Below are 25450 nucleotides of genomic sequence, written 5' to 3' on the forward strand. Positions count from 1 at the left end.
CTCAACGTCAGAGTAGGCATGATGATCTGCAGAGGATGGCTGATATTTGGGCGCAGAAAATTACGCTATAATGGAAGTACCTCTTCATAAGTTCGTAAAGGTCACCAATTTGTCCATCCTTTTGAAGAAGTTTCTCACGAAGTGGGTGAGCATAGTGCTTTGTCGATAAGTGAATTATGTGTCGGAAGAGCTCTGCGATGGGAAGAACTTGAACGGGAATGTTTTGCAACTTGCTCCCGCGATCGCAAGGCTACAGAGAGCTGAACGCGGTAAACCAAGGCAAATACCGAGCCTGCGTGCACGTCATCATTCTTCATACGTGCTTCACGTAAACACCAGTAATGTCTACAGGAACTACGCGAAATGATAACTCTTAGGCGGGCCAGCGCTGCATGTTCACGTCCACGCAGAAATGACACAATCGAGCCATGGAAACGCTACGTTGTTCTTGTTTCGGGACTGATTTCGTGGCCGTGGGGGTACTAACCTGCAGAGTGCTCTAGTTACAGGCCATATGCAGCGTAGTCCAATGTAACGAAAAGTGTGATTTAATAAATTAAACAATAATTCCGAAAAGTTATGCTTTGGAGAGGTAAGCCATGGCGCAATGAGCTTTGATTCGGCTGAACTTTGAACAGAACTTGCCCTATAAAGATGCAGGTTACAACAACAACAACAACAACAACGACGACGACGACGACGACGACGACGACGACAAAAGAAAAAGAAGAGGTAGAGCAGTAGTGGGCGATATGGTGGTCGCGTGTGCAAACTTCCGAAATTAGCTATCTTTAGGAAAAATAATAATGTTATTATTTCCCAGGCGCGTGCATTCTATATTTTATCTGATTGGGGCTAAAACGCAGAACTGCACTGTTATTGGCAACGCCGAGTCATTCAGAAACTACCTGTCACATCTCGAGCTGCGCATTACTTCCACGTTGCTTATTGTGTCTGGTAAGAACGGGCGGCATTCACAGCCGAACTAGCCGTCTCTGCGCGCTAGTGTTCCTGAGCCAATTTTGCGAATGTCCGCCTCGTTTCACGCGACTGCCTCTCCACGGAGGAGGAAAAAAAATAAGAAAGGTTTTGGCTGGGATGGGCGACTAACTCGGTCTGGTAGTTAAATTTTACGTAGAAACGAATGAGTCCGGCCACATTTCATGCACCTGCCGACAACCACAGAGATAATTTCTCTTACTTCCACGCGGAAGGATTGTTTAAAGGCGCAACAATATATACAACCACGGACCGTTGCGCAATGACTGCACCATAATGGGGTCCTCAATTAGGGAATGAAGGCATCATACGCGCTTTTCCTTTCTTTTTCCAGAGAGGCCCGGCCTGGCCCCAATGTTCAGATCACGGTTGTGGCTGGGGCCACGTAGTACGTGTCGGCCCGCGGCCGAGCTTCCCAGCGCCTGTGACCCGTTCCGGAGAATCCCAAGTAGACCGAGGCGTTCGTTATCTTCCAACGTTCCCCGCCCCCTCCAGCGCGGCGCGTTACATAGTCGTTTGCGCTCTTCTCGGGCAGCGGTTCCCATAACGACGGTGCCACCAAACACCTCTGTTCCACAGACCATGACGGAGGAATTGCCGCGCAATGGCCTCAGCCTGCGGCGCCGAACCTGGGCCGCGCATAGCGCTGTTTGTCATACAGGTGTCTCGGTAGGCAACCGGCCGCAGCACTCACGCGCTCAAGTACCACGACGTGGCCGAGGATGCGGCATCGCGGCCGTTCTGAGTTGTTGCCGTCGGCTCTGGTCGCGCTGTGGCTTTCCTCATTTGCCTGCATTGTTCATGCTGGTGAGTAAGCAATGCGTTTCTCACTGTTCCTAGCACGGGTAGACAGAGAGGGCGGCGTTTATTTTTTTTTTTGTGAAAATGGCCCCTATTAAGTGTGTACACCGCGTGCCCCACCTAAAACGATTTGTACTTCTAGCTATATATAACTCGGATTGATGTTGACGGGTTTACAAACTAGGTTATATTTAGTGGATGACTGCCTAAACCACAATATTTCTCCATTTTTGCCATGCGAGAGAGCTAAAATGTGAAAGGCGATCTTGAAATCGGATAGGAGCTCCCCTTAAGTGCGACGTGGACAGCATATCTTGAGCAACGAAGTTGCGACGCGAAGAATGTGCCATCATTTTAAAGGACACCTTTAGAAGAAAAATGTCAAGTGTTTGCAAGGCTATTGAATGTCCCAGTATTTCAAGCAAGACAAAGGTTCGCAAGAAGACGGAGACTTAAAGCCCTCATTGGTGGTCCATTAAGGGATATCTCAAACTGGGAGCCAACGTCTCGACAAAGGTACTCGTCTTAGTCGGAGATATTAGTTCCAGAGGCCTCCCTTGTTGATCGCCCCAGTACTTCATGCCACAATTATAGTTAAGTGCTTGTTTTGGCCACTTCCCATTTGAAAAGCAAAGTATAAATGCAAGAGCGTTTGAGAACAGATTTTGCTTCTGCATTTGGCCTTAGTATTTCGCTCTTCAGAGAGGCCTATGGGTGTTGACTGCGGTGTTGAATACCGGCCTCGGCGGCCTAGTGGCTAGTGGCCTAGTGGCCTAGTGGTGGCCGGTGGCTTAGTGGAGTTTGATGCCGGTCTCGGCGGCCGAATTCCGAGGAGGGCGGATTGCAAAAATCATCGTGTACCATGCATTGGGTGTAGGGAAGAGGAGGAAATAGAGCGAGAAGGCAGGGATGTTAACCATAAATTTGTCTCGTTGGCTACCCTACTCTGGGGGAGGGGAAGCTAGAACAGAAAGATAAGATAGAGAGGGGAAGAAAAGCCGCGGTGAGCTCACGCACTCACGCGGAGGGCCTGAGCGAGTCAAAGACGTTCACATAGGCCAGTCGCCCTCACGAAAGACAAAAGTGCCTTCATAGCTTTGTGGGCCGTCGAGCGATGGACGGTCTTCATGCAGCACCTGCACAGGCAACGGCCGATCGTTCAGTCGTAGCAATGCGATAGACGATATTTGCCTTTCCGACTGAAATCGATGACAACGACACAACAAATGTTCGATGTCCTCTTCCATGCCGCAGACGTCGCATGCAGCACTGTTGGTCATTCCAATCAGAGTAGTGTGCGCCTACGTGAAAGCCACTCCTAACCACAGCCTGTATAGAAGCGATGCCTCACGTTGGTGAAGCCCGGGTGGAGGTCGGAGTTGTAGCGAAGGGGGCAGTTCATACAAATTGGTGTGCCTTATATTTGGGGTGCTCCACTCTGTTAAAGAGAGCTTGCGTGCCAGGTAACGAAGCTGTCTTGCAGCGTGTGTCATGGAAAAAGGAATGGGAACGATGTGTTGTTCTTGATGTGACTAACGGGCAGACTTGACTGCTTGATCATTTCCACTGATCCTGCAATGGCCAGGTAGCCATTGGAAAATAATTTCGTGACCTTTCTGTTTGACGTCGTAATGAAGTTTGACGATTTATTATGTTAGCTGTTCGTGAGATCCACGTCTGAGAATTGACTGCATGCTGTGTAAAGTCGGTCTCGAGTCGGAAAACACGGTCCATGTACCAGGAATCTCTTTGTCAATAAATTGAAGCGCACTGCGCAGAGCCTTGAGTTCTGTAGCGGTGGACGTCGTGATATGCGACGTCTTGAATCACAGCGTTACTCCTCTTGTCGGTACAAACACAGCACCCCCAGAACTGGTCGATGTGGTCGCTCCGTCAGTATAGATGTGTACGTGGCTAATGTACTTCTCGTACAACAGGAGTAAGCTCAATTATTTTAGCGCAAGCGGTGGTAGATCTGACTTTTTCTGAAGTCCTTGAATTCTGAGGTGTACTTCAGGACGGCAGAAACACCATGGATGAGACACCGACCTTGCCGCAGGTGTGTACCCCGATGTAAGCGAGGCACGATATGCACTGACAGTTGTGCTAAATGACGTGCGGGGTCTTTCCAAGGTCAGTGCGGCGAGGTGGTGGCAAGGGGTCCGGGCAGTGTGCCTGGCATGTGCACGCGTTGTCTCGACGACGATATGCGTCGTGATTGAATAATCTTGAGCAATGGGCAATAGTTTCAGCCATTGCCTCACTGCGTGGTAATCCAAGGCATATCCTCAGAGCTTGGGCTTAAATGCGCTGAACTGTACGCTAATTGGTTTTGCAGGTGTTGGATATTACAGGTAGGATGTACCGGAAGAACCCAACAAACAACACCCTGTACAGCTGTAACATGGATTGTGTGGACACCCCCCAGTTTTTTCCTGCAAGGAACCTGAACAGATGACATATGGCAATCAATAGCTTTTTCCCGTGGTTCACGTGAGGAGTCCAGGACAAGTCTCTGTCAATCACAACACCTGAACACCTGATTCTCCAACACCTCCACCTGACTTCTCCTGGACGATATCACTTGTCCGTTGATTGATATGGCATACGCAGACATTGACTTCCGGGTAAGTGTCACCACTGCGCACTTTTCCCACGTCACCTCCAGAACTTGTTTACGAAGGTAGCATGATGTTGATGAGGCCGCCTTCTGAAGCCGAGCGCGAAGCTGAAGTCGTGTCACCCCCGACGTCAAGATACACATGTCCTCGGCGTAGGAGAGTCGAACAGTGCCTGGCAGGTCCTCGAGTAGTCCAATAAGGGCTAGAAGAAAAAGCGCTGGGCTTAGTACTCCGCCCTCAGGGACTCCGCGGCTGCTGCAATACTGGAGTGTCGGGCCATCCTCGGCGAGCACGTAGAATGATCACATCTGTAGGTAGCTACGAATCCAGATATATATCTTGCCACCAAGTTCTATTGATTCTAACGCTTTAAGGATGGCTTCATGGGTGACGTTATCGTAAGCCCCTTTAACGTCTAGAAACAAGGCAGCAGACAAGCGTTTACAGGCCTTCTGGAATTCGACGTACGTTACCAAGTCGACAACGTTGTCTATAGATGAACGGGCGTGCCTGAATCCTGTCAACGTGTCTGGATAAATTTCATAGTGCTCTAGGTACCACTCCAGACGCGCTAGAATCATCCGTTCCATTACTTTACCGACACAACTATAGCAAGCGTGATCGGACGGTATGACGCAATGTCTAAAGGCGACTTGCCAGCTTTGAGAAGCGGAATCAGGCGACTTGTCTCCCATTCTTCAGGAACCGTGCCAGTCTGCCACGAGTCGTTGTACAGGAGCAGGAGTGCCTTTCGAGCTCGTTCACCAACGTTACACAGAGCGCGGTATGTAATGCCATCTGGTCCTGGCACTGAGGAACGCCTGCATAAAGCAAGCGCAGCCTCTAGTTCGTCCAGAGAAAAAGGGGACTTCATACGGGGATCATGGGAGAATGGTGAGTGGTCGGGAGCCTGCGTTCCAGTGGAGCTTGTTTCACCGACAATCCTCCTACAGAAGGATTCTGTGACTTCAACCTCTTTGCATTGTAGGTAAAGAGTCAGGAAATTAAATAGGTGGCGCTCTCCAGGGGTTGCACGGAGGCCACGAACAGTTCCCCATATAATAGATAAAGGCTTTCGGGGATACAGATACTCGTAGAAAGACATCCATCGTTGTGAAGCCAGCTTCTTCACACAACACTATTTTCTTCTGTGTGCATCTGGCCAATCTCAAATTATGAATGGACTTTGTGCGCCTATATCTTCGTCCCGCATGGCGGCGAATTGCCCGAAGTTTCTCTAACTCGATGTCGAATTCGGTGTGTGCGGAGCTTTTCAAAATCGAATGTGTGACAACCTGTAAGGCACCTTTTATTGCGTCCCCTAGGCTGAATGGTATGTCATCTCGACAGCAGTATGCCATGATCGATTTAAATTTCGACCAGTCGGTGCATTGGGTGTACGTTAAAAAGAAACCCAGGTGGTCAAATTTATTCCAGAGCCCCCGCTACGGTGTGCCTCACAATCAGATAGTTATTTTGGTACGTAAAAGCCCGGAATTATTTTTTTTTTGCATCGTTGAAGAACCCTGTTTTCCTATCACAGGGAGGCGTGTAGTTAAGGTTCGTTCTTTTGATTTTCTATTTATAGTTTGTGTATTTCAGAATGGCTCGTTAAGCTTCAATTAAATCTAGCAGGATCTTAATTACGCTGAATAAGGTGGGTATACTCCCGATTGTGTTGTTGTGTTAACTTAAATTTTTTGTGATGGAAACGAACCCTTTTTTTTTTTGTGTTTGTTTGGATGAATTCGCAGAAACAACAAATGGCTGCTTCTCCTGTTCCTTTCTTTCTTTCTTTCTTTCTTTCTTTCTTTCTTTCTTTCTTTCTTTCTTTCTTTCTTTCTTTCTATGGATACCAAATATCGTAAAGGTTGTTTAAATGTTTTATCTCCTTAGGTTTATTTAGTAGTAATAATACAAGAAAGAAGTTTCTGCAGCAGCAAGTTGGGACAAGTTCTTCTCTGAGGAGTGAGCGTAACAGAATTGTTATGAAACAAAGGCAACGAGTTTAGCAAGCGCGAGATTCCGGTTGGTTACTCTTTACTGGACGAAAGGCTTGAAATGATAAACAATATCTCGACAAGCGGAGCGACGCTGAAAGGACGGCCATCCTGCGTTCAAACGCGCGCACTGAATCGCGCGACAACAATTACAACTTATCCCGTAATCCTTACGCTATATCCCAGAATACAGCAGCTCCCATTAAAGCCACACGCGCCGACATCGGTGGGGACCAACGTCGGTCTCTCTCTTGCGACAGCGGAAAATCGTCCACGTTGTCTGGGGCGCCGTGGAGCTCATCTCTTCGCGCATTGAGGCAAGAACAGCAACCAACTGCGCACGGTTGTTTCGCTTAACCCGAAAAACGTCATAAACGTCACAAACGGTGTGACAGGTGTGCTAATCATGCCGGCTCATTTGGATGCATATATGAAAAAAAAAAAGATTGTTCTTACGGTGATTTATTGACAACAAGTATTTAGGATATTTTTTTTAAGTACATCGCATAGCAATATCTTGCACGTTTTAATGGCAGTTTTGATTGGTCAAGATCCTTTCCCGACGTTGAATCGGACAGAAATTTCTGAAGCGACTAAGACTGTTCTGCCGAACTTCTTATGTGACATTGTTGCGACCGGTTAACTCCCCCCAAAAAATGAAGCGGACAACAGTTATAACATTTTTATAAGGGGGACCACGCGATAAGGTAGAGACATATCGTTCTGTACTTAATTGCCATGTATGTAGCAGATATTAGAAGAAAGACTTATTCCAGACAATGAGCCACTTTTTGAGTGCACATGGTATTATCTCTCCAACCCAGAAAACATTCATTGTTAGGATTCCGGGCACCTTTTTTTTTAAATGTAGCTGAAAACGTCCTTCACTGAGCGAACACAAATTGTCACTGTTGTCTAGTAGATAAGCCAGGCATCGTTGATCAAAGCTAGCGTGGCACAAGGTTCAATTCTAAGCTCCATATTATTTACTATTTGTGTTAATGATCTTTCTAATGGCCCAGCTGTCTGTCACTGTTTTCAATATGCAGACGATACGGTTACTTTGTCTACTCATTCGCATTTCTCAAACGCGATCTCTCTCTTACAGATGGCAACAGCTGAGGTAATAAACTGGTTCGCAGCTAACCTTATTAGTGTAATACCCCTGTCAAGCGGGCAAGTTAAGTGCACTTACGGCGAGTGCACTTGGTATTTAAGTGCACTTTCCCAAATCTTAACGTCGCAGCGGAGTGTACTCTCATATGAGTGCACTCAAGTCGGAGTACGTTCACGGAACGCACTTTGCTGGCCGAGTGCGTAGCCTCGCCGCCAACGGTTTGAAGGAGCGCCTAGCCTCGCCACCAACGCTTTCAACGACGCAAAATGTAATGCATAGAAAAAGAACACGAAAGTTCATTTCAGTTATTGAGCAGCTTTTAACAATATAATTTGTGTTTAGCGAGAAGCGAAACAGCACAATAAAGAAACGAATTTATCATGTACGCAACTAACGGCGCCAGAATGATGCGGCACTGCGGCGCCGCCATGTTCATTGAGTTCGTGTTTATTTTGGTGTGAAAGCCTGCTGACCACGCCGGTCGTGCTTTGAGCCGTGTTCCTGTGTTCCTCGTCATTTACCCCGTATTTTCGCGCTGCAGCAATAATAGAGGGTGTCCCAACTATCATGCACTAAGGTTTAAAAATATGCAAATGCCGCGTAGCTGTACAGAACCGAGGTAATGTTCTTTGCCGTCGCTTAGGTTATATTTTGCATCCGCCTAATTACATAATTAGTCTTCATTAATTAATCAACTTCTCAAATATTATAATTAGATTAACAGTGTGAATGAGAATTTTGTAAAGCAACATGAAAAACTGCCGATACAGCTTTGCTGTTGCTGAATACGGGCTACATAAGTGTTTTTCCGAGCGTGAAAGAAGCCCGTGAAGACACGCAAGATTGCCTCGCGACTGGCCACTCGAGGCACTCCGCGTGTATTCGCGGGCTGTGAAGTAATGAAATAATTATATATTCTTAAAAGGAATGCGCATACTTCCTTGAAGAACATGCAAGTAGTACTCTTTATTTCGTGTATGAGGTAACCCGCGTGCAAACACCCCTCGAAGTTTACTTGCGCTGTGTCATGCTTTTTTTTTCTGGGGGAGGGGGGGGGGGGGGGGGGGGGGGCGTTGGAAAGTATATGAAGACTTCGCAGTGTTGGTTCCGACGAAGACCCCTCTTTTTTGTTTTTCAGCCAAGAAAGACTGCTTGATAGACAAGGAGAAAGGATGGTTTGACCCCAGCAACGTGTACCAGTGCATGAATTCCGATTGCTGCACCGAGTACGGCAAGCACTCCTGCTGCGCCAAGAAGGCAAAGTCCGAAATCATGTATGTCTGCTGTTTTTCATATTCCATAATTGCGAATCATGCTGTTCTCAACCTCTAGCAACATAGCTCACTCACATTACGAGGCAGATGGCTCTATCACATTAGGGCTTGTATATAACGCAGGCAACGACGCCTGATTAAGACCGAAGGACTCGTTGTTACACTTCCTCAGTGTATCAAAAGCAGCGAATGCGGCGTAAACGTAAATGATGGATTTGAAGTTGAAACCGACGTACAAACGTAATGGGGAAAAAATAAGTTTAACATACAGATATGGGGGCTGAATTTACAAAACACTTCGTTTGGAAGTGCTTTTTGCCACTGGCTGGTCGCCTTCGCTAATATTGTGTCCAGCATCAGGATTAACTGGAATTTGCTCAGCAAGAAGCTCTTACGATAGAATTGTCCGTAAGGCTCACGAACAATTTCATCGTATGAACTTTTTGTGAATGCGGACCCTAATGCAGTAACAAAAGTAGTCATAAAAAAAGTTTAACGCAAAAACATTTAGCTTATAGCACGGTGGAGGAAACGGTCACGTTGAATTATAATTCGCATGAACTTTTACAATGATTACGCAAGTTTTGAATGCGTCTTATTTATGAATATGTTGGCACGCGTTAGAGGGGGTCAAGTGTGCTATGTGAATTTTGCCCGCTTTTTAAACAATGTATCTTACGTAATTATCATAGCCGTTTTTATTGCAAAGTTAGTCGCAATTTACAGATATTTAAAACCGTAACATTCCCGCTTTCGCAAGCTCTTGTTAAACATTTAAAGTAATTTCTGCTTTCAGAAGTGAACAGTTACGCTTTCGACATTTTAACCAAGGCTGTCCAGAGATCACCTAATGAAATAATACAGCATGTGCTTCACATGCTTTTGAACAGAGACAATGGATTGAACTTCGGCTAAAGATTGCTCTTAAATACAATGGTTGTTACGCTTTTCTAGTTGATTGCCTGACTAAAGCGAACATTAATTATTAAGAACGAAAGCTCAGCATCCACAGCAGCTTAATTTAAGAACGAGAGCTTGAGTAATGCTATTATTTAGAAATATTGTTGCATGAAACTTAATGTTTCCACGTTGGAACTGTCACACATATTATAGTGTTAGCTTTCTGTATGCCGCTACACTTTCGATCTAGTGGTGGTGGTGATGATGATGTTGCCAAAGCTGAGGTTAGCCGGGCAGGCTTGGCCGGCAGTTGTTCCGCCTGAGCGTCTTTGTCCGCGTCAAATATGTCCCGATGAGTAAATCAGTCCATTCTCTCGGAGAAAGTTGAAAAGAATGCGTAGCACTTTATTGCACACTATCCGTGGTCCTCCAGGGAAGGGCTCTGCGCGTTCGTGAGGAAACCAGCTTCTTCTCATGCCTCCTCCTTTCAGAACAAAAGCCTTGCAGGTCCAGATGAAATGATTTATATCACCCACTTCGTTGCACTCAGTGAAAGGGGGAGAAGCAGCGTCCCACATCTGGACTGTCCCGCACCGAGACAACAGCACTTTGCCGAGTGTGGCTTGGCGTAGCATTCACAAAATACATTGCTTTCCGCAACAGTATGGTCGAAAGTGCTGCTTACGACAATTGTGGCAGTGAGGGAAATATTGAGCATGGTGTCTGCCATTGTCCTCGCTACAGAATGCACACGTGGTCGCTGGCGATCGCGTTGGCCGTCTCGACAACCGGCCACTTTCGGAGCAGACAATCCTTGAGTGCTAGCCTTACGGTCGTAACACAAGAAGTTGGTCATGGCACTATGGAAGTTTCTATGTTAGAGTAGCCTATTAGAGAGAATTTGATACTCTGGGGCGTTATCTGCACCCCGCCCAACTTTTTTCCGCTCGCACATTTGATGTCTTTCTCCACTATTCTTTTCATCTTTTTCCCCCCCTTACTTGCCCTTCCGGTGTAGGGCAGCAAACTTAAATCTTCCGGTTACCCTCCCAGCCTTTTCCATCGCATTTCTGTCTCTGTCTCTCTCTCTCTCTCTCTCTCTATGCCACTCAAGATATAGTAAGAGGCGCAACTTGGAAATAGAGAGAGATAGAAGGAGACAGAAAAATTAGAGAGGCAGGAACGTGAACCAGAAAAGCGTCTGACTGTCTACGCTACACTGTGGGAGGTGAAAAGATGAATAGAAAAATATGGCAGTGTCGCCCGAAAGTCGAAGCATTGATTGCGATAGCAAATAAGTGGACAGCTATACGAAGTAAGGATAGTAGATTTATTGGCCGTATAAACTTGAAAACATAGGCATACTGACTAAATTAACAAGCATGGTGTCACGCGCGCGCAAGGAAACATGAACACATCTCTCTCGACGACCGCGGAATCTCGCTGTTAAAAAGGCTCCAATGAGGGAACGTGGCAGCAGCAGCGAGCAAATTGATCTTCGCGCTGCAGCTCGCATCAACGCGAACTACGCCGCGAAAACACAGCGCAACGCGTACTCTGTACCCGTTGCAGATGATTTTCAAGATACAGCTGCCCGTCCGGGCGCACGCGACCGTCCGGGCCGACCGGAGCAAAACGCGCCCCCCCTCCCAACCCTCCCCCCGAAGCCTTGAGCGGGACGGAAGGCGGCGAGCTTCCTTGCCGCTTTTTGCCGTTGCGTGCTTGAGATTGAGCCGCGATCGCCGGCTCACCCTCGCACGCTTCCACTCGCTCATACAGCATACGGTTTGTCACGACGATTTTATCGCCCTTGGTCTTTATACGGACCCTCACGGCAACGCCGACGCCGACGATAGAAATGGGCATGGAGTGTCCATATAATCGCTATCATAATAAACAAGAGGGGGCGAAAGGCAGACGTGGTGAATGCGTGAACGCGCGTGGACAGCGCTACGCAGTCAGAGGCGTTCCCACAGTCTATTCGTCCTCAAGTTCCATGATTTCCACGTGGGTTGACGAGCGGTGTAGATGGTCTTCAAGTAGCGTTTGCACGGGCAGTGGACGTTCAGCCTTGACAATTCGTTGGAGAGTTAGGCTCAGTAAGTCGAGAGAGAGAGAAAGCAAGGGTAGGAAAGGCAGGGAGGTCAACCAGAACAGCATCCGGTTTGCAACCCTAGACTGGGGGTGGGGGAAAGGGGAATAGAAAGAGGAAGAAAGGGAGAGAGTAAGCACTGAGTACGTGTGGGAGGTACAGCGTACACAATGACACTATAAGCGGTCTCTTAAGCCCGTGCACTTCAAGTACTGCACTAGTGCACGAATTGCTTTTCGAGCCAGTGACGGTTGTGGCCACGGTCCGAGTATCTTTGACTCGGTGAACGGTCTCGAGTCTAGTCTGCGTAAAGTTGCCCGCAGAGAGAGGCGTTGGACATCGTAGCGAGGGTAGGTACACAACAGGTGCTCGATGGTCTCCTCGCACCCACAGGAGTCGCACATCGGGCTCTCGGCCATTTCCATAGGGTAGGAGTATGCGTTGGTGAACGCCACTTCCAACCACAAGCGACACAACAAGGTTGCTTCGCCGCGGGAAAGGCTAGATGGCAGTTGTAGCCGTAGCGTGGGGTCCAGTTTACGTAATCTGCAGTTGAAGCCACTTGAAATCCAGAGATCTTGGGACTTCTTGCGCGCAAGTAGGCGAAGTTTCCTGGCAGCGTCCGACCTCGCCAAAGGTATTGAACGCGTCTGGGTATCTTCGTGGGCACACCGGGCAGCCTTGTCAGCTAGGTTGTTGCCGACGATGCCACAGTGAGCAGGAATCCACTGAAATATAATGTGGTGTCCTCTTTCCAGAGCAAGGTGGTGCAGTTCCCTGATTTCAGATGTCATTTGCTCGTAAGTTCTGTGACGTAATGCGGACTTGATGCTATGAAGGGCTGCCTTAGAGTCACAAAATACGACCCATTTCTCTGTTGGCTCTGCGGTGATGTACAGTCGCGGACAGAATATTATGGACCATGAAATCTAAGAAAAAGCTGAATATCTCCGCAACCTCAGAACGCAATCTGGTATTTGCATTTTGGACCTCGACTAGAATATGCTAACAACGTTGTCGTGGGCAGTTTTACTGGTTACTGCTACAGGCTGCTCCGGAATTGAACGTTTTCGGAGATCCCGTGCTCCATTTTATTCTGTCCGCGACTGTACATCATAGCGGCATGGAGAGCTGCAAGTTCTGCCGATGTAGATGTAGTCGTGTGCGACAATTTGAATTTAACTGTAACGTTCTTGGCTGGAACGACGAATCGAAGACAATACCAAAGGAGGCGTCGATGAGCAAATCGCAGCCGCAATCATCACATGCAGCACTGTTAGTCATTACAACTAATGTTGAACAAGCTTTAGTGAAGGCAACTCCTCACTACACACAGCCAACACGTATGAGTTGCCTCACGTCGGTACAGTCCGGGTGGAGGTAGAAGTTGCAGCGGAGTATTTAGGTCGTGCAGCCTAATGTGATTTTTACTTTGGATATTCCACTCGGCCAACAAGAGTGTGCATGCCGCATGGCGAAGCTACCGCGTTGCGTGTCTCTTAGTATGAAGTCGAATAAGGACACAAAAAAATTAAATTATGGCGTTTTACGTGCCAAAACCACTTTCTGATTATGAGGCACGCCGTAAGGGGGGGGGGGGGGGGACTAAAAAAATTTCGACCACCCGGGGTTCTTTAACGTGCACCTAAATCTAAGTACACGGGCGTTTTCGCATTCCGCCCCATCGAAATGCGGCCGCCGTAGCCAGGATTCGATCCCGCGACCTCGTGCTCAGCAGCCTAACACCATAGCCACTGAGCAACCACAGCGGGTAAATAAGGACACAGTGGTCTTCTCGACGTGATGTTCGAGCAGCCTCATGATATTTCTTTTCGAGAAATCTCACGACCTTTTCCTTTTAGGTGGTGGTGAATTCTCCACGATGTTCCGCGTTAACTGGGCCTGAGTTTCATGTCGTAGGCTGCCTCAGACTTTGCAAAAAACTCTATTCTTACTAAAAAGCATTCAACCATGTAAAAGAGCGCAAGAAAAGTTTTTATTCCTATATAGTTGGCGCACTTCTTGTTGTAAGGCACCAGGAGTGCAAGTGGATGAAGCGCGTTTTACCAGGCGTCCGCTGTCGCCGCTGTCACAGGTAAAAAGTAACAGACCTATGCGCGCAGTGCGCGCCGATGGACGCGCCACTCGTGGTGGCCTTGCGCAGAACACTCGGGAAAGTAGCCAGCCGCGCGCCGTAGTTTGCTGCGTCGTTGATCACGCTTCTCTGTCTTAATCACGTTTTCAGAGCAAAATGTGTGGGGTGCCGAAAGCTTCAAGGAATGTCGAAGAAGAATTGTTGCATGGTGGCGGGCTCAAATACCGGCAAAAACGTGCCGGCGATACGGTTCTAATCATTCCCCGCAAAGCCTCATCAGCGGGAGCAACGGTAGCAACGGATCGCCGCCGTTCGGCGGGAAATTTCTTGTTCTCATGCTTTTCTTTGTCATGTCGGTGTTTTTTCCACTCGATCATAGTTAGGCGCGTAAGCGACGAAGTTCGTCTTCAGTGCAGCATGGCGGTTTAATGGCATTTCGCTAAAGTTCTGAATGCCGTTTGCCGCTTATACTGTTTGCCGTTTCTTTACCGCGCTGCGCTTGCTAGGCAGCACGACTGCACGAGCGTATTGTGTTGTTTGTTAAAGCTGTTGAAGCTTGCAAGAACTGAAATTGTTGGTTTTATGCGGACCGGTAAATCCTTGCACCAGCTGTCGCGCACTTCATGTTATTGCATCTATTTTATTCGTGGCTTCGCGCATATTGAACTGTTGCTGCTTCATGCATAACTGTTGATTTTTCTGAGGGCCGAGGTTTTCACCCTGCTTCGTTTGTAAAGGGTCTAAATCACGCTGTGTCTTATCGGAATGATACTAAGCAAGTGCTTCTTTACCAGATTTATGCTTTTCGCCCGAGGGCATCTTATATATTGTGTTTTTTGGGGAAATGTGTTTAGAGAATAGGTAGTTTAGGGCGAGAATTGCTAATAGTTGCTGCATATGGTATTTTCGTTCCATTTTCGATGAAAAGTTCGCGTCAAGTTTGCGAAATCATCACACCTCGATGCTGTACGTGTGAGCAGACTTACCACGCCGAGTGGTTTGTTCGTCTCACAACGTACTCCCTTTGTGCATCTGAATTTTGTACTCAACAGAATTCTTTCTTATTATGCTTACGCCGCAGAGGACTAAAGCCGGCCTTGCCGCCAGCGCTCATCTACTTTGACTGGTGCTGTTCTGCCTTTAAATATATCATGTGGCATCTCTCTCTAGTAACAACAAAAAAGTATTGAAAAGTTGGTCAGACTTTAGCTTTTTACGTTTCCAAGCATCTCCCTTGGAGAATTTAAAATTGCAAAAATTGCAGCGGGAACGGCAGTTCATCGGCATATGCAGCAGAATTGCATCGGCAGTACAGCGCTAACACGCACTTTTATTAAACCGTGCGTTTGCTGACTTCGTTGAATAGCGTACGCGTTTCCATCAATAAATTCGCAATTGCTGTTCTTGAGTCGACTTTGACTTCACTTACTCGGCGATGTCACACGTATTCATTGGCAGAAAGATCACAACGGCAGGTGCAGACATCGCACCGTGTGGATTTGTTTGAGATGTAAGTCTGCACTAACGATAGCTGCTTATTATTGAGGTACAGAAGCAGCACTACGGCAAGGGTAGAAATAAAGAAAAACGATCGAAACATCGCATCACTCAACAAAATTTAGCGGATAGTTAACATGAGCTCCACTCCGTGTAAATGGGGTTCATGGCGTTTGTCTGCGGGACGTACCTGACACGTATGTGGACCAGGTTAAAACACCGGTAACATTGTGTTCATGCCCGCTCCCACAGTGGCCAGCGTCTTCCCTACAGCTGCCACCGCAGAAGAAGCAGTCTGGCACCCGTACAAAGGAGAAATTGCAGCCGCGAACTTTAGCCATCCTTGCTGCAAAGGGTTGCCGTCTGCTACTGCTTGCGTGCTTACTGTTGGAAGCGCCCTCTAGGTAGCTATCAGTGGTACCTCAATAGGTGATGCGCTACGCGTATAGTCGGTATTTACAACTCAAGTTTTGGCACGTATAAAAGAGAGATAGACAGGGAGCGAGCGAAAAGATTAAAGATATAACAAGTCAGCCAGACAAACGCAGAGATTAATCTTTTTATGCTTCTAGTAAATGGTTATATCATATTGATAAAGAGGTATACTCAGCAGAGTTAGTATAGGCTGTTATATGAATACATTCTGGAGGTGCGACCACGCCGTATGAGATGTCTACTTAGGTGCTGCTTCCTTTTTGACAGTCGACAGAATCGTACTGATTCCATGAGTTTTCATAGCTTTTTTTGTTGTTTTTTTGTAGCATGACATGGACGTACCATGGAAGCTGTCGCTTTCGACGCTTATTCCGACTGACATAACTCGTTCAGCTTTAAGCGTCAAGAACGTGGAGCGCTTATAACCGAGAGCCTGTGGGCTCTGACTGTGACGCCATATAGGACGCGCCGCGCTCTCATATAAAACCACGTTCTGGATAAAGATGTCCACGTTAAGCACCGTCCGCGTCCCCCATGGAAATCTGCGGGGTGTCGGTCGTTCCGCGTGATGTCACTGCTGAAATCGCGCGGGGCTTCTGTTGCTTATGGTTTTCTGAATGGCAACACTCTGATCGGGCTTGAGATGGTATGTTATTTGAGTTACTGACACATAAAGCCCATTTCAACTAGAATGATGCTATGCTCACTACGGAGCACGTCCCTGCCGGAAATTGCTGGGCACGATGTAGCGCCATATTCGGAATGACAATTCTCGCATCGGCGAAACTTATTATCTTTCTTCTTTAGCGCGTGTTAGCGTGGAGGTTAAGGTTGGTGCTAGCTAGGTTAGGTTAGGTTACGTTAGGCTAGGTTAGGTTAAAAACAAGTTGGAGATAATTTGTTTAGAACGGAATATTACTGAAGCTCCCGGATTGGGTGTGCGAATTATAAAAGTATAAACCAGACTCGGAATTCCCGACGAGTGTACGTTTCGATTGACAGATTGCTGTACGGCTGAAATGACAAGCCTTACACGGGATGTGGCAGAATCGCCGTGCAGCACCTATGCGTCGTGGCAGGGGCGCGCTCCGTAGTGCGCATAGCATCATCCTTTCAACTATATGATTATGACGAGCGCATAGCGCAGCAGAAATTAACAAATTGCCAGATACAAGCTTTACACGTATCACTTTTTAAAGTGTACGCTAATAGATGTCTTACAAGCACCAATTTAGGACCTGTATTTTGTTAGTTTACTAACAATGTCTACCCTAAAGTGTTTGTGTAAGTGCATTCCTGTTGTGATTTGTATGTCTTTGAATGCATTTGGTGTTTGAAAATCGCAATGTGTATGTAATATTTCTTTGTAAGTGCGCACCAGTGCCATTCACAGTTCTTCCGCGTAGTTCGGCTCATGTACGAAACTGTGCAGCCTGCGTGTTTCACTCTGCGACGAAGAGTAGTCGGCGACACCTAAAGAAGTTCTGCAACGGCGCCCCAGCATTCTCTTAAATGATACGTAATTAAAGAAAAAAAGTAACATGAAGGAAAACGTTTCATGTTGTCACTTTACAGACGCATTTGGAGGCGTTGGCAACCGATTTATTTGGAGCTCGTCAAGTTTACCAGTCGAGCCTAAAAGCGTTTCACGCAAAAACAACGAATATGTCAAGTCACGTACCTAACGCGGAAATATTGGAGCTCTCCTGCCGCAACGCGGAACTACGGCTAAGTTTCCGTGAAGCCCCGGACTTCTCAGGAATCGATGCAGAAGAGAAGTTATAATATGTGCATTTTGTTGTTTTGTTAAATTGTACAAAGATGTTTAGTGTACTTCCTGTGAAATGTAGTGCAGTTTCTTTTATGAAGTTGGATTGTGCAGACAAACGGATGCCGACATGTCGCAAAAAATATATAAAAGGCAAACATGACAGTATCACTCGGCGAGGGTTACTTGAAATGGTAAACAGTGGTCGGACAAGAGATGTCACTCCAGAGACATCGCTTCTTTTACCTCTGTTGATCATTGAAATGCAGTAGGGTATAGCTAATTCCCGAAAGTTCGGAGCCTGCTCTAAAAAAAAGCGGTTTGTCATTTAGGAAGTTACCACTAAACATTAACAGCAATGTTGCGGTTTGCTACCCAGGATGTAAACACTCAACGTTGGTCAAAGAACCCCAGAGCAATGGTTTCACGATGTAGTTTCTGTGGGTTCGCTTTCACATCGGTATTTCAGGAAATAATATGCAGCTGACACACTAGCATTCAAAATGTCACGTTCTCAACGTCTCAGTCCCGAAGAGTGATCAAGTTATGAAGACATTCCCAATTAAAACCCCAAGGTGAGTTAGTTTGTAAAAAGCGGCCGCGACGGTGTCATGTGTCCGAGTCTTGTGTTTCGCGCTGTTTTTTACATGATGATAAATACTCACTTTCGGTCGCTTTTATTGTTCCGTCACTTGAGCTCAGCGTCACCAAGTGGCTGTCAACGAAAGGAAGCCTCTCTACTAAATCGGATAAGGATTATGTGTGCATCGCCAGCGTTGCTATATTTAGGACGAAATGTTCGCTTTCTCCTTTTTGTTCGTCATTCAACAAGGCATTAGGCATCGAAGAATTTCTTTGGTTGCGCCCGGGTTACCATGTTGAAAAGGGGCGCGCTTCTTGATAACCTAAAGAAAAAAGGCCTTCCGAATGCACGCAGAAGGCTGGTGTTTTCAAAAGGCTAGATTATAGCGTGCAAGAAATGTTCATGTTTCGAATCATACTGAGCGAGAAAGAGAGAGAGCAAGGAGCAAGGAGCAAGGGAAGGCAGGGAGGTTCACCAGACTTAGTCTAGTTTGCTACCCTACACGTGGGGAGGGGGATGGGGAGTGAAAGAGATATACTAATTTCTTGAAAGTCTGGTGGCCTGCCTCAGTGGAGTTTCAAGAGACACTCAGGTGGAACAATTGCCAGTTTCGATTGCCTGTGGCTGACCCTTCCTTTTTTTTCTTACCACTGACGCCGCCACTGCTGCCGCAAGAAATTCCAGTTACTTTTTAAATTATTGATTTATGGCGCACATATTTACCTCGCAGAGCTTAAGCCTACCGTCGTCCAAGAGCATCTTAATGGCGTTTTTCAAAAACTATCCTGAACCAACTGCGCGTCAGAGTTAATAATTTGGGATTTAGAACATATGCTTGCGCTTACACAAGGAAACACGCAAGCCCCGATGGCATTGAGAACTTGATCGAATCACTGATTAGGCAGCTTATTCTTTCAGCGGGCTAACCCACTCTAAAGCGTACTACGATAAGTATCAGCAGTCCGATATTGCAATAGCGTTCGCGTTTACGTCTCGCATTTGCCAAGGCTCGCGACGAACTCCTTATCGAAAAGAAGCTATTATGATCATCGTTTTAAAAGCACATTATCATGCCAGAGAAAAAGGGTAGCTGGCACCACTTGCAGGCATCAACAGCACCTTAAATACAGCTAATAAAAAGCAACAGTTGTAGTGAATCTTTGGGAGATAGATGCCTTTGCGCACCATTGCTGTAATAAAATTACGATATGTAACTTCCTTGGAGAATAACACTATATTAATATTAGAATAACCGCTTGAACTCAGTAATGTATATGTTAGTTATCCAGAATCGTTAGCACACTGGTTGTCGTAATTCGCGAGTCAAGTCGTGCCCTCGTTTTCGTGTTACCGAGTTGCAAAGGCAAAATCGCATACGGCCACGGGTGATTCACAAAAAAAAAAAAAAAAACATGTGCACCCACAGTAGCTTCCGGTACAAATATGTTTCTATGGGATCTCAAAGGGCAATGCCCTCTGAGCTAAAGAACTTTACTGGACCAGACGAGAAATACGAGTGCCCCATCTCGTGTCCTTATAACGAGGCTTCTTTGACTTTGTTATTGCAGACATGGTATCAGAGCCTGACCTCCCCTAAAAGCACGGAAGCGGTTGAAGACGTATACGAACGTTTGATGATGAAGTGGAAATAATGCTCCGGAAAGGCCCTCCTGTGTACTTAAAGCATACTGTCGAAAAGACCACTGACATGCCCACTCTTTGTTTATCCCACTCGAGCTCCAAAATAAGAATGAAATCTATTCTGCCAAAACTTGGTATTGCTGGTAATTGTGTCCCAGTTTATAAGATAAAAGGACTCGCCACTCTAGTGAAAAGGATAGATCTGCTACAGCAGAAGACAGAGAGGGGAGAATCCATTTCACAGCGCAGACAATGGGCTTTGGTGCCGGCCGTGCGCCTTCTACAAGTCTATGTGCGTGTGTGCGCGTGGTGTGCTTGGGCAGTAGTAAAAATCATTTCAATACCACCCGACAGAACTGCGACGCGATGCCGTTTATCGGCCCCGCGTGTTTATTATACTCCCCCCCGCGACAAAAGCCGGACGCGAATAACACACTTCTTCCTTCGGGGCTTCTCTCGAGATGCACCACATCGCGAGTGAGCGAGTACGGCGCGTCCGTGCCGCATTCAAACAAAACAGCAGGAAGCAGCGCAAAACGAATGAAGAAAGGGGGAGCAAAATCGAGGGAGAGAGAGAGAGAAGTGCTCCTCTGTTTCCTGGCTCTCCGCAGGGCCTTACAGTCCGCACAGTGCATACTTGCTTTCGCGTTCATTTGCGAACGCGACGAGTCGATAAGCGCGCCCATCGGTTCTTGCGTTTTTTTGCTGCAGCTGCTTTTGTTCCTCTTTTGTGCAGACAAGAGCAGTTGCTACTCTGGGGCGGCTTACTGGGCTTCCTGCTCCTCCTTGCTGTCATCATCTACTGCAAGAGGAAGGACGTGCAGATCTTCGAGGGCCGCTCTCTACGCTGCAAGTTCTGCCCCGGACAGAGGGACCGAATTGAGAACATTCGATCGAACGTGGCTTGAGCCGGCGGCAGTAAAGATGCGACGCGACTGGGATCCGCCGCCGAGGACGCGGGTCCTCGGCCGGCCGCCTTCGCACGCGAGCGCCTCGTCGGGACCCACGTGTCGAGCGATGGCGGGTCCTCTGACTGACTCCGTTCCACAAGGAAGGAAAGAGTTTGCAAATCCAGAGCTTAGGAAGTGATCGCGGGTTGCACCAGTATTTCTTTTTCTCCTCTATAGCGAGTGAGCAATGAGGAAAAGCTAACTTACATGCACACACTAAAAGTAAAGTACGTTCCTCTGTTGTAACCACTATTCCTGTCAGACATATAGGAAACCTGTTCTCAGAACATCGCTGTTATAAATTATGTAACATTTTTTAAAAAACTTGATGTGAAGAGTGCGGACTTTTCTTTTTTAGAAGGCTTTTTCGGGTGGATGAAACGTCGTGCTATCCAGAATTACGCAATTGCGCTTTGTGGAAGTATACTGAACAGTCACTGCCGAACGGGTTCTTTAAGCACTAAATAAGAGCGAAGCCTCTACGAGGGCCATTCGGTGCAAAGTCGTTCAAGCTGTTAGAGCGAACGCTGCCTAAAATCTTGCCGATTCAATAAGTCGAATTTTTCTCTATCATTTAAACGATTCGGCGACAAGAAGGTCAATAGTGCAAACATTGCGAGCTACGAAAAAGGAAGAAAGAAAAGAAAAAAAAGGAAACATGCAGGGCAAAGGCTGGTTATCAGTTGAGAACAGTATTACTGTCAAGAAATAGCGCTGAGTGGACTGCTATAGCCCATCTTTCTTCGTCCTTAGCGATGTAGGCCATGTTGACGACAAACTGAATGGCCCAACTTCGCACTTTCGAAGCCTGTGGTGTCGAACCTTTATTTTTTTCAGAAGAATAGCCCCTTTAATTCCGAACTCTGTGTTTCCAAGGCTAACTACCACTTCCCATCGCGGCACGTATACCTTTTTTCGTGCATAACTTCCTGCTGCTGGACAGAAATAGCCGTTAATCGAATAAGTAATGGGCTTGTTTAGCAAAGCAGTTTCATTGCATTGTTATATTGTGTGGCCATTATCCTACTTTTCTGGAGTAGGGAGGGGGGAGGGGCTGTCACAGTTGATTAGCTTTCGCCTCATATCCAACAGTCCTGAAAACGTGTTTGCATCGCACTGGTTTGTGACCCGGTGCTCATCAGCGCATTGTCTCCGCGCGAAATCTAGGATATTGATTTCATTCAAGCTGAGCTCGGCACACGAAGAGCATTGTACGAGCACGGACGTTTGGATGCGCGTAAAAATTAATTACCAGATGTTCCGACAGTTGTTCACTTTCAGAAATGCGATTTTGGTTGCCTCATGTGCGTCATGGGGCCTCCTTGTCAGCACACGTGCGCTTACATTCGATAAGCCAAATCGACAACCGCAACGAAATATTGGTTGCAATTTGTGCTCGAAGCAACTTAAAAAAGTTACGGGGTTTTACGTGCCGACAGGGAAAATAAACTTCACTTCAAAACCACGATCTGATTATGAGGCACGCCGTAGTGTAGGACTCCGGAAATTTGTACCACCTGGGGTTCTTTAACGTGCACCTAAATCTATGTACACGGGTGTTCTCACATTTCGCCTCCATACTCATATCTATATATATATATATATGATAACGGAGAATAAAACAACAACGACGAAAAAACAAGAACAATCTCAGGAGCGGCGTATTGTTATCTTTTATTAAATGACGTAAACGTCGGGAAATACGCCACAGAGGAGCTGCCTATTTCAACATCATCAGTAGTAAACCCAGACGGCCAAGTAATGTAAGAAAGAAAGAAAGAAAGAAGGAAAGAAAGAGACAGAGAGAGAGAGAAAGAGAGAGAAAAAGAAAACCAGCACTAAAAGCTCCCCCCCCCCAAATAAAAAAGAAAAACGGGCAAAAAGGAAAAAAAAGAAACGTAATGCCATTTAAGCGCAATGTGCCATCCCAGGTTTAAAACGGGCAATACACACTGCGCAAAGTCGGAGAGCACGAAGCACCGCATTACATGCAATTATTATACGTGGCACACCACCACATTTGTGAGGGCACTTGCTTGCTAGTTGGCTACCATGTTGAACAATAACAAGGGGCCCCATAACGTAAAACTATTCCAATATGTTTTTGTTCCAATCTCCTGACGTCAAATTTGCGTAACCGCCGACGTAAGCATCTGGCGGTGACCCGCAGGGTTGTCTGAACAGACCCATAAAACGCTCTCCTCGTTCATGGGAGGTCACTTTTGTTTGCTTGATAAACGAATAACATTTCCTACACTGTGCGCCTTGTCTTATCTAATTGGCTGACAATAGGCGAGGAGCACGCTCAAGTGGAGAGGGATTCCATGGGGCCGAGCCAGTGCACTGAAAATCGATAACCGGATTAAGAGAGTGGTACCGGCGTCTGCGATCGGTCCACTTTCCCTGACTTAGCTTGCGGTGGCTGGTCGAAAACAGCGGCGGCATGCAACGGAAGCTTAAGAATGACGGTCAAATAGATCCTCATCAAAGAAGAGTTGGAAGAACGAGGTCGTAAACACCCTGAAAGTGCTCGAAAACGTTACACGGTCACGCAAAGAGTTTCATAATACGCAAATAAACCCATGCCTTCCGGCTACTGCGAGTAGCAGTGCCTGAGCGATCGGCGGCAGCCATCTTTTATTCCTTTCGGAACGGGGCAGCCTGCGGCTATTCAGAAGAAAATTTACTTTTGTTCGGCATATTAATGCATCTTTAACGCGTACACGTCACTTTGACGCCAGGAGTTCTCGCGGTTTTGTGACGTACTGTGATAGGCAGGTGAAGTGGGTGTAGCCCGAAAGCTTTTGTCCAATAGCCGAGGGCTAATCGCGAATAGGCGTCGAATCAGAAATAACAGTTTTTCTTTTGTTCGGTCATATCATGCATAATCAGTGTGTACACGTCATATCAGATGAGGAACTATCGCGGTTTTCGTGACGTCGTGTGACAGACAGGTGAAGTGGGGGTGGTCCAAAAAAGTTTTTGACCAATCGTGGAGGGCTGATTGCAGAATTGGAATAGAAAAGTTTGGAATAGTTTTACACTATAGCGCCCAAGGTGTGGGCTCTTGATCGAGGCTGATCACCACAGGTAAACTCGCTCATGCATTCGCGTTGCGGAAGCTTCGGTAACGGTGACAGTCTTGCCACTCTGCGAGCAATATCCGTTTCCTCTACTAATCGAAGCGCATTAACTATGACTTCGTGAGTGTGGTAACTGAATTTCATTATTCATTTGCAGAATTCATTTGCAGAAATCTTCCATCATGGTAGTTACTAAGTAACGTTTTCTTTAAAGTAACTGTTTTCAGTAACTTTTAGAAGTAACTTTCTTGCAGTAACATTTTAATAATTATTTCTTCTATAACTTTGTCTTACTAAACTATAGCTTTAAATGAAACTGAGTAAAAAGGCGATCCTTTTGGTTTCATTATTATGTAAGCTACACTATCGTGAGAATAAGGTCATTATCTTTCTGTTTTCCCATTCTATCCACCCTTCATTTCAATATAATCAAACAACCATACAGTAAGGGGCTTCCGCAGTTAATATATTTGCTCGCACGGTGACACGAATGAAAAAGGCCACTAAATGTTTTTAACCTGCTGCCTGACAAAGTAAATACCCAACTCACGTGCAACCACAAACATATTTGCATGAAGAGTGCCGTGTAAAGTGCGCTACATGTGCACCTGCACATATGGCATTTAAGTGCAAACTAATGTAGAAAAAAAAACACAATACTGAATAAAGAATGCTCGTTTTCACAAATTTCTTGAGCGGATGCTTTTTATTGTGTTCCTTTCTTTACGTTCACAGGCTCATTTGTTCTTGTTGGGCCCTTCCATCTAGAGTAACGATGATACGATTTTATAAGCGCTGGCATGGTAACAATATTCAATAATTTAATCAGTCATGTATTCAATTGTGCATGTTACGTGTCGTGCAAAACCTTAATGTTGAACTACAATGGCAGATCGCGAGCGCTAGGCCTGATCACGAACGGAGCGCGTCGTTCCCGCTGAGATCGCTCTCATAGAATTTGCGAATGGAATGCGTGCGCTTCCGCGGGAGCACTTAGTACAGGGAAATCAAGTGAGAGGGCGCTAGACTAGAGGTGGATCGGGTAGGCCTCATCACCACCGTCATCTGGATCATCCCGGCATTCCGTGCGTATGTTTATCTTCCGTCTCGGAACAATCATCACTAGACTTGGGAACTTATAGTGTATGAGTCGGAGCTGTCACTATCCAGGAGCAGGAACAAAAGCCCACGGCGCGACGTATATAGCGTCTATGTTTTCCATGTCGTTTATAGCTGCCCCCAACTGGAAACAGGCGACCGTGATAGAAAGCAGAAGCGGTTGAAGGAAATACGTCACGCGGACTTACGGTCAAATCTGCAGATTTCGGCGGAGCAAATATTTTTGCTCCACAGAGCGATCCGGAATCGGTGGCTGGTCCCAATCTGCCATTGTAACACACAACTCACGCTATCGTTCTGCCATTGGAATAGTATCGCTCCATACAGAGCAGAAAAGCTTGATCTCGATCTACCATTGGAATTGAACATAAGTTCCGAATACACGCACGCATACGGTAACAAAAAAAAAAAACATCAAATCACAGACTACTACAAAGAACTGTAACTAAATCGAGTAAAAAGGTGCTAAGATAAA

At 46.6% G+C, this 25450-nt stretch overlaps 1 protein-coding gene across 1 annotated transcript; it reads left to right on the forward strand.

Annotated features, from left to right (window-relative positions):
* Positions 1-1459: 1459 nt before the first annotated feature.
* Positions 1460-21786, forward strand: LOC126546193 (uncharacterized). Its single transcript, XM_050194343.2, has 3 exons — positions 1460-1806; positions 8677-8812; positions 20560-21786. Exons 1-3 carry the CDS (start codon positions 1722-1724, stop codon positions 20729-20731), a joined length of 393 nt encoding a protein of 130 aa, XP_050050300.1. The 5' UTR covers positions 1460-1721; the 3' UTR covers positions 20732-21786.
* The last annotated feature ends 3664 nt before the right edge of the window (positions 21787-25450 follow it).

Source organism: Dermacentor andersoni, chromosome 1 (assembly GCF_023375885.2).
Source record: "Dermacentor andersoni chromosome 1, qqDerAnde1_hic_scaffold, whole genome shotgun sequence".
NCBI lineage: Eukaryota > Metazoa > Arthropoda > Arachnida > Ixodida > Ixodidae > Dermacentor > Dermacentor andersoni.

Coding starts and splice junctions, on each gene's coding strand:
- LOC126546193 (XM_050194343.2), top strand. CDS start 1,722: ATGCGGCATCGCGGCCGTTCTGAGTTGTTGCCGTCGGCTCTGGTCGCG. Junction 1,807..8,676: donor TGCCTGCATTGTTCATGCTG/GTGAGTAAGCAA, acceptor TTTGTTTTTCAG/CCAAGAAAGACTGCTTGATA. Junction 8,813..20,559: donor AAGGCAAAGTCCGAAATCAT/GTATGTCTGCTG, acceptor TCTTTTGTGCAG/ACAAGAGCAGTTGCTACTCT.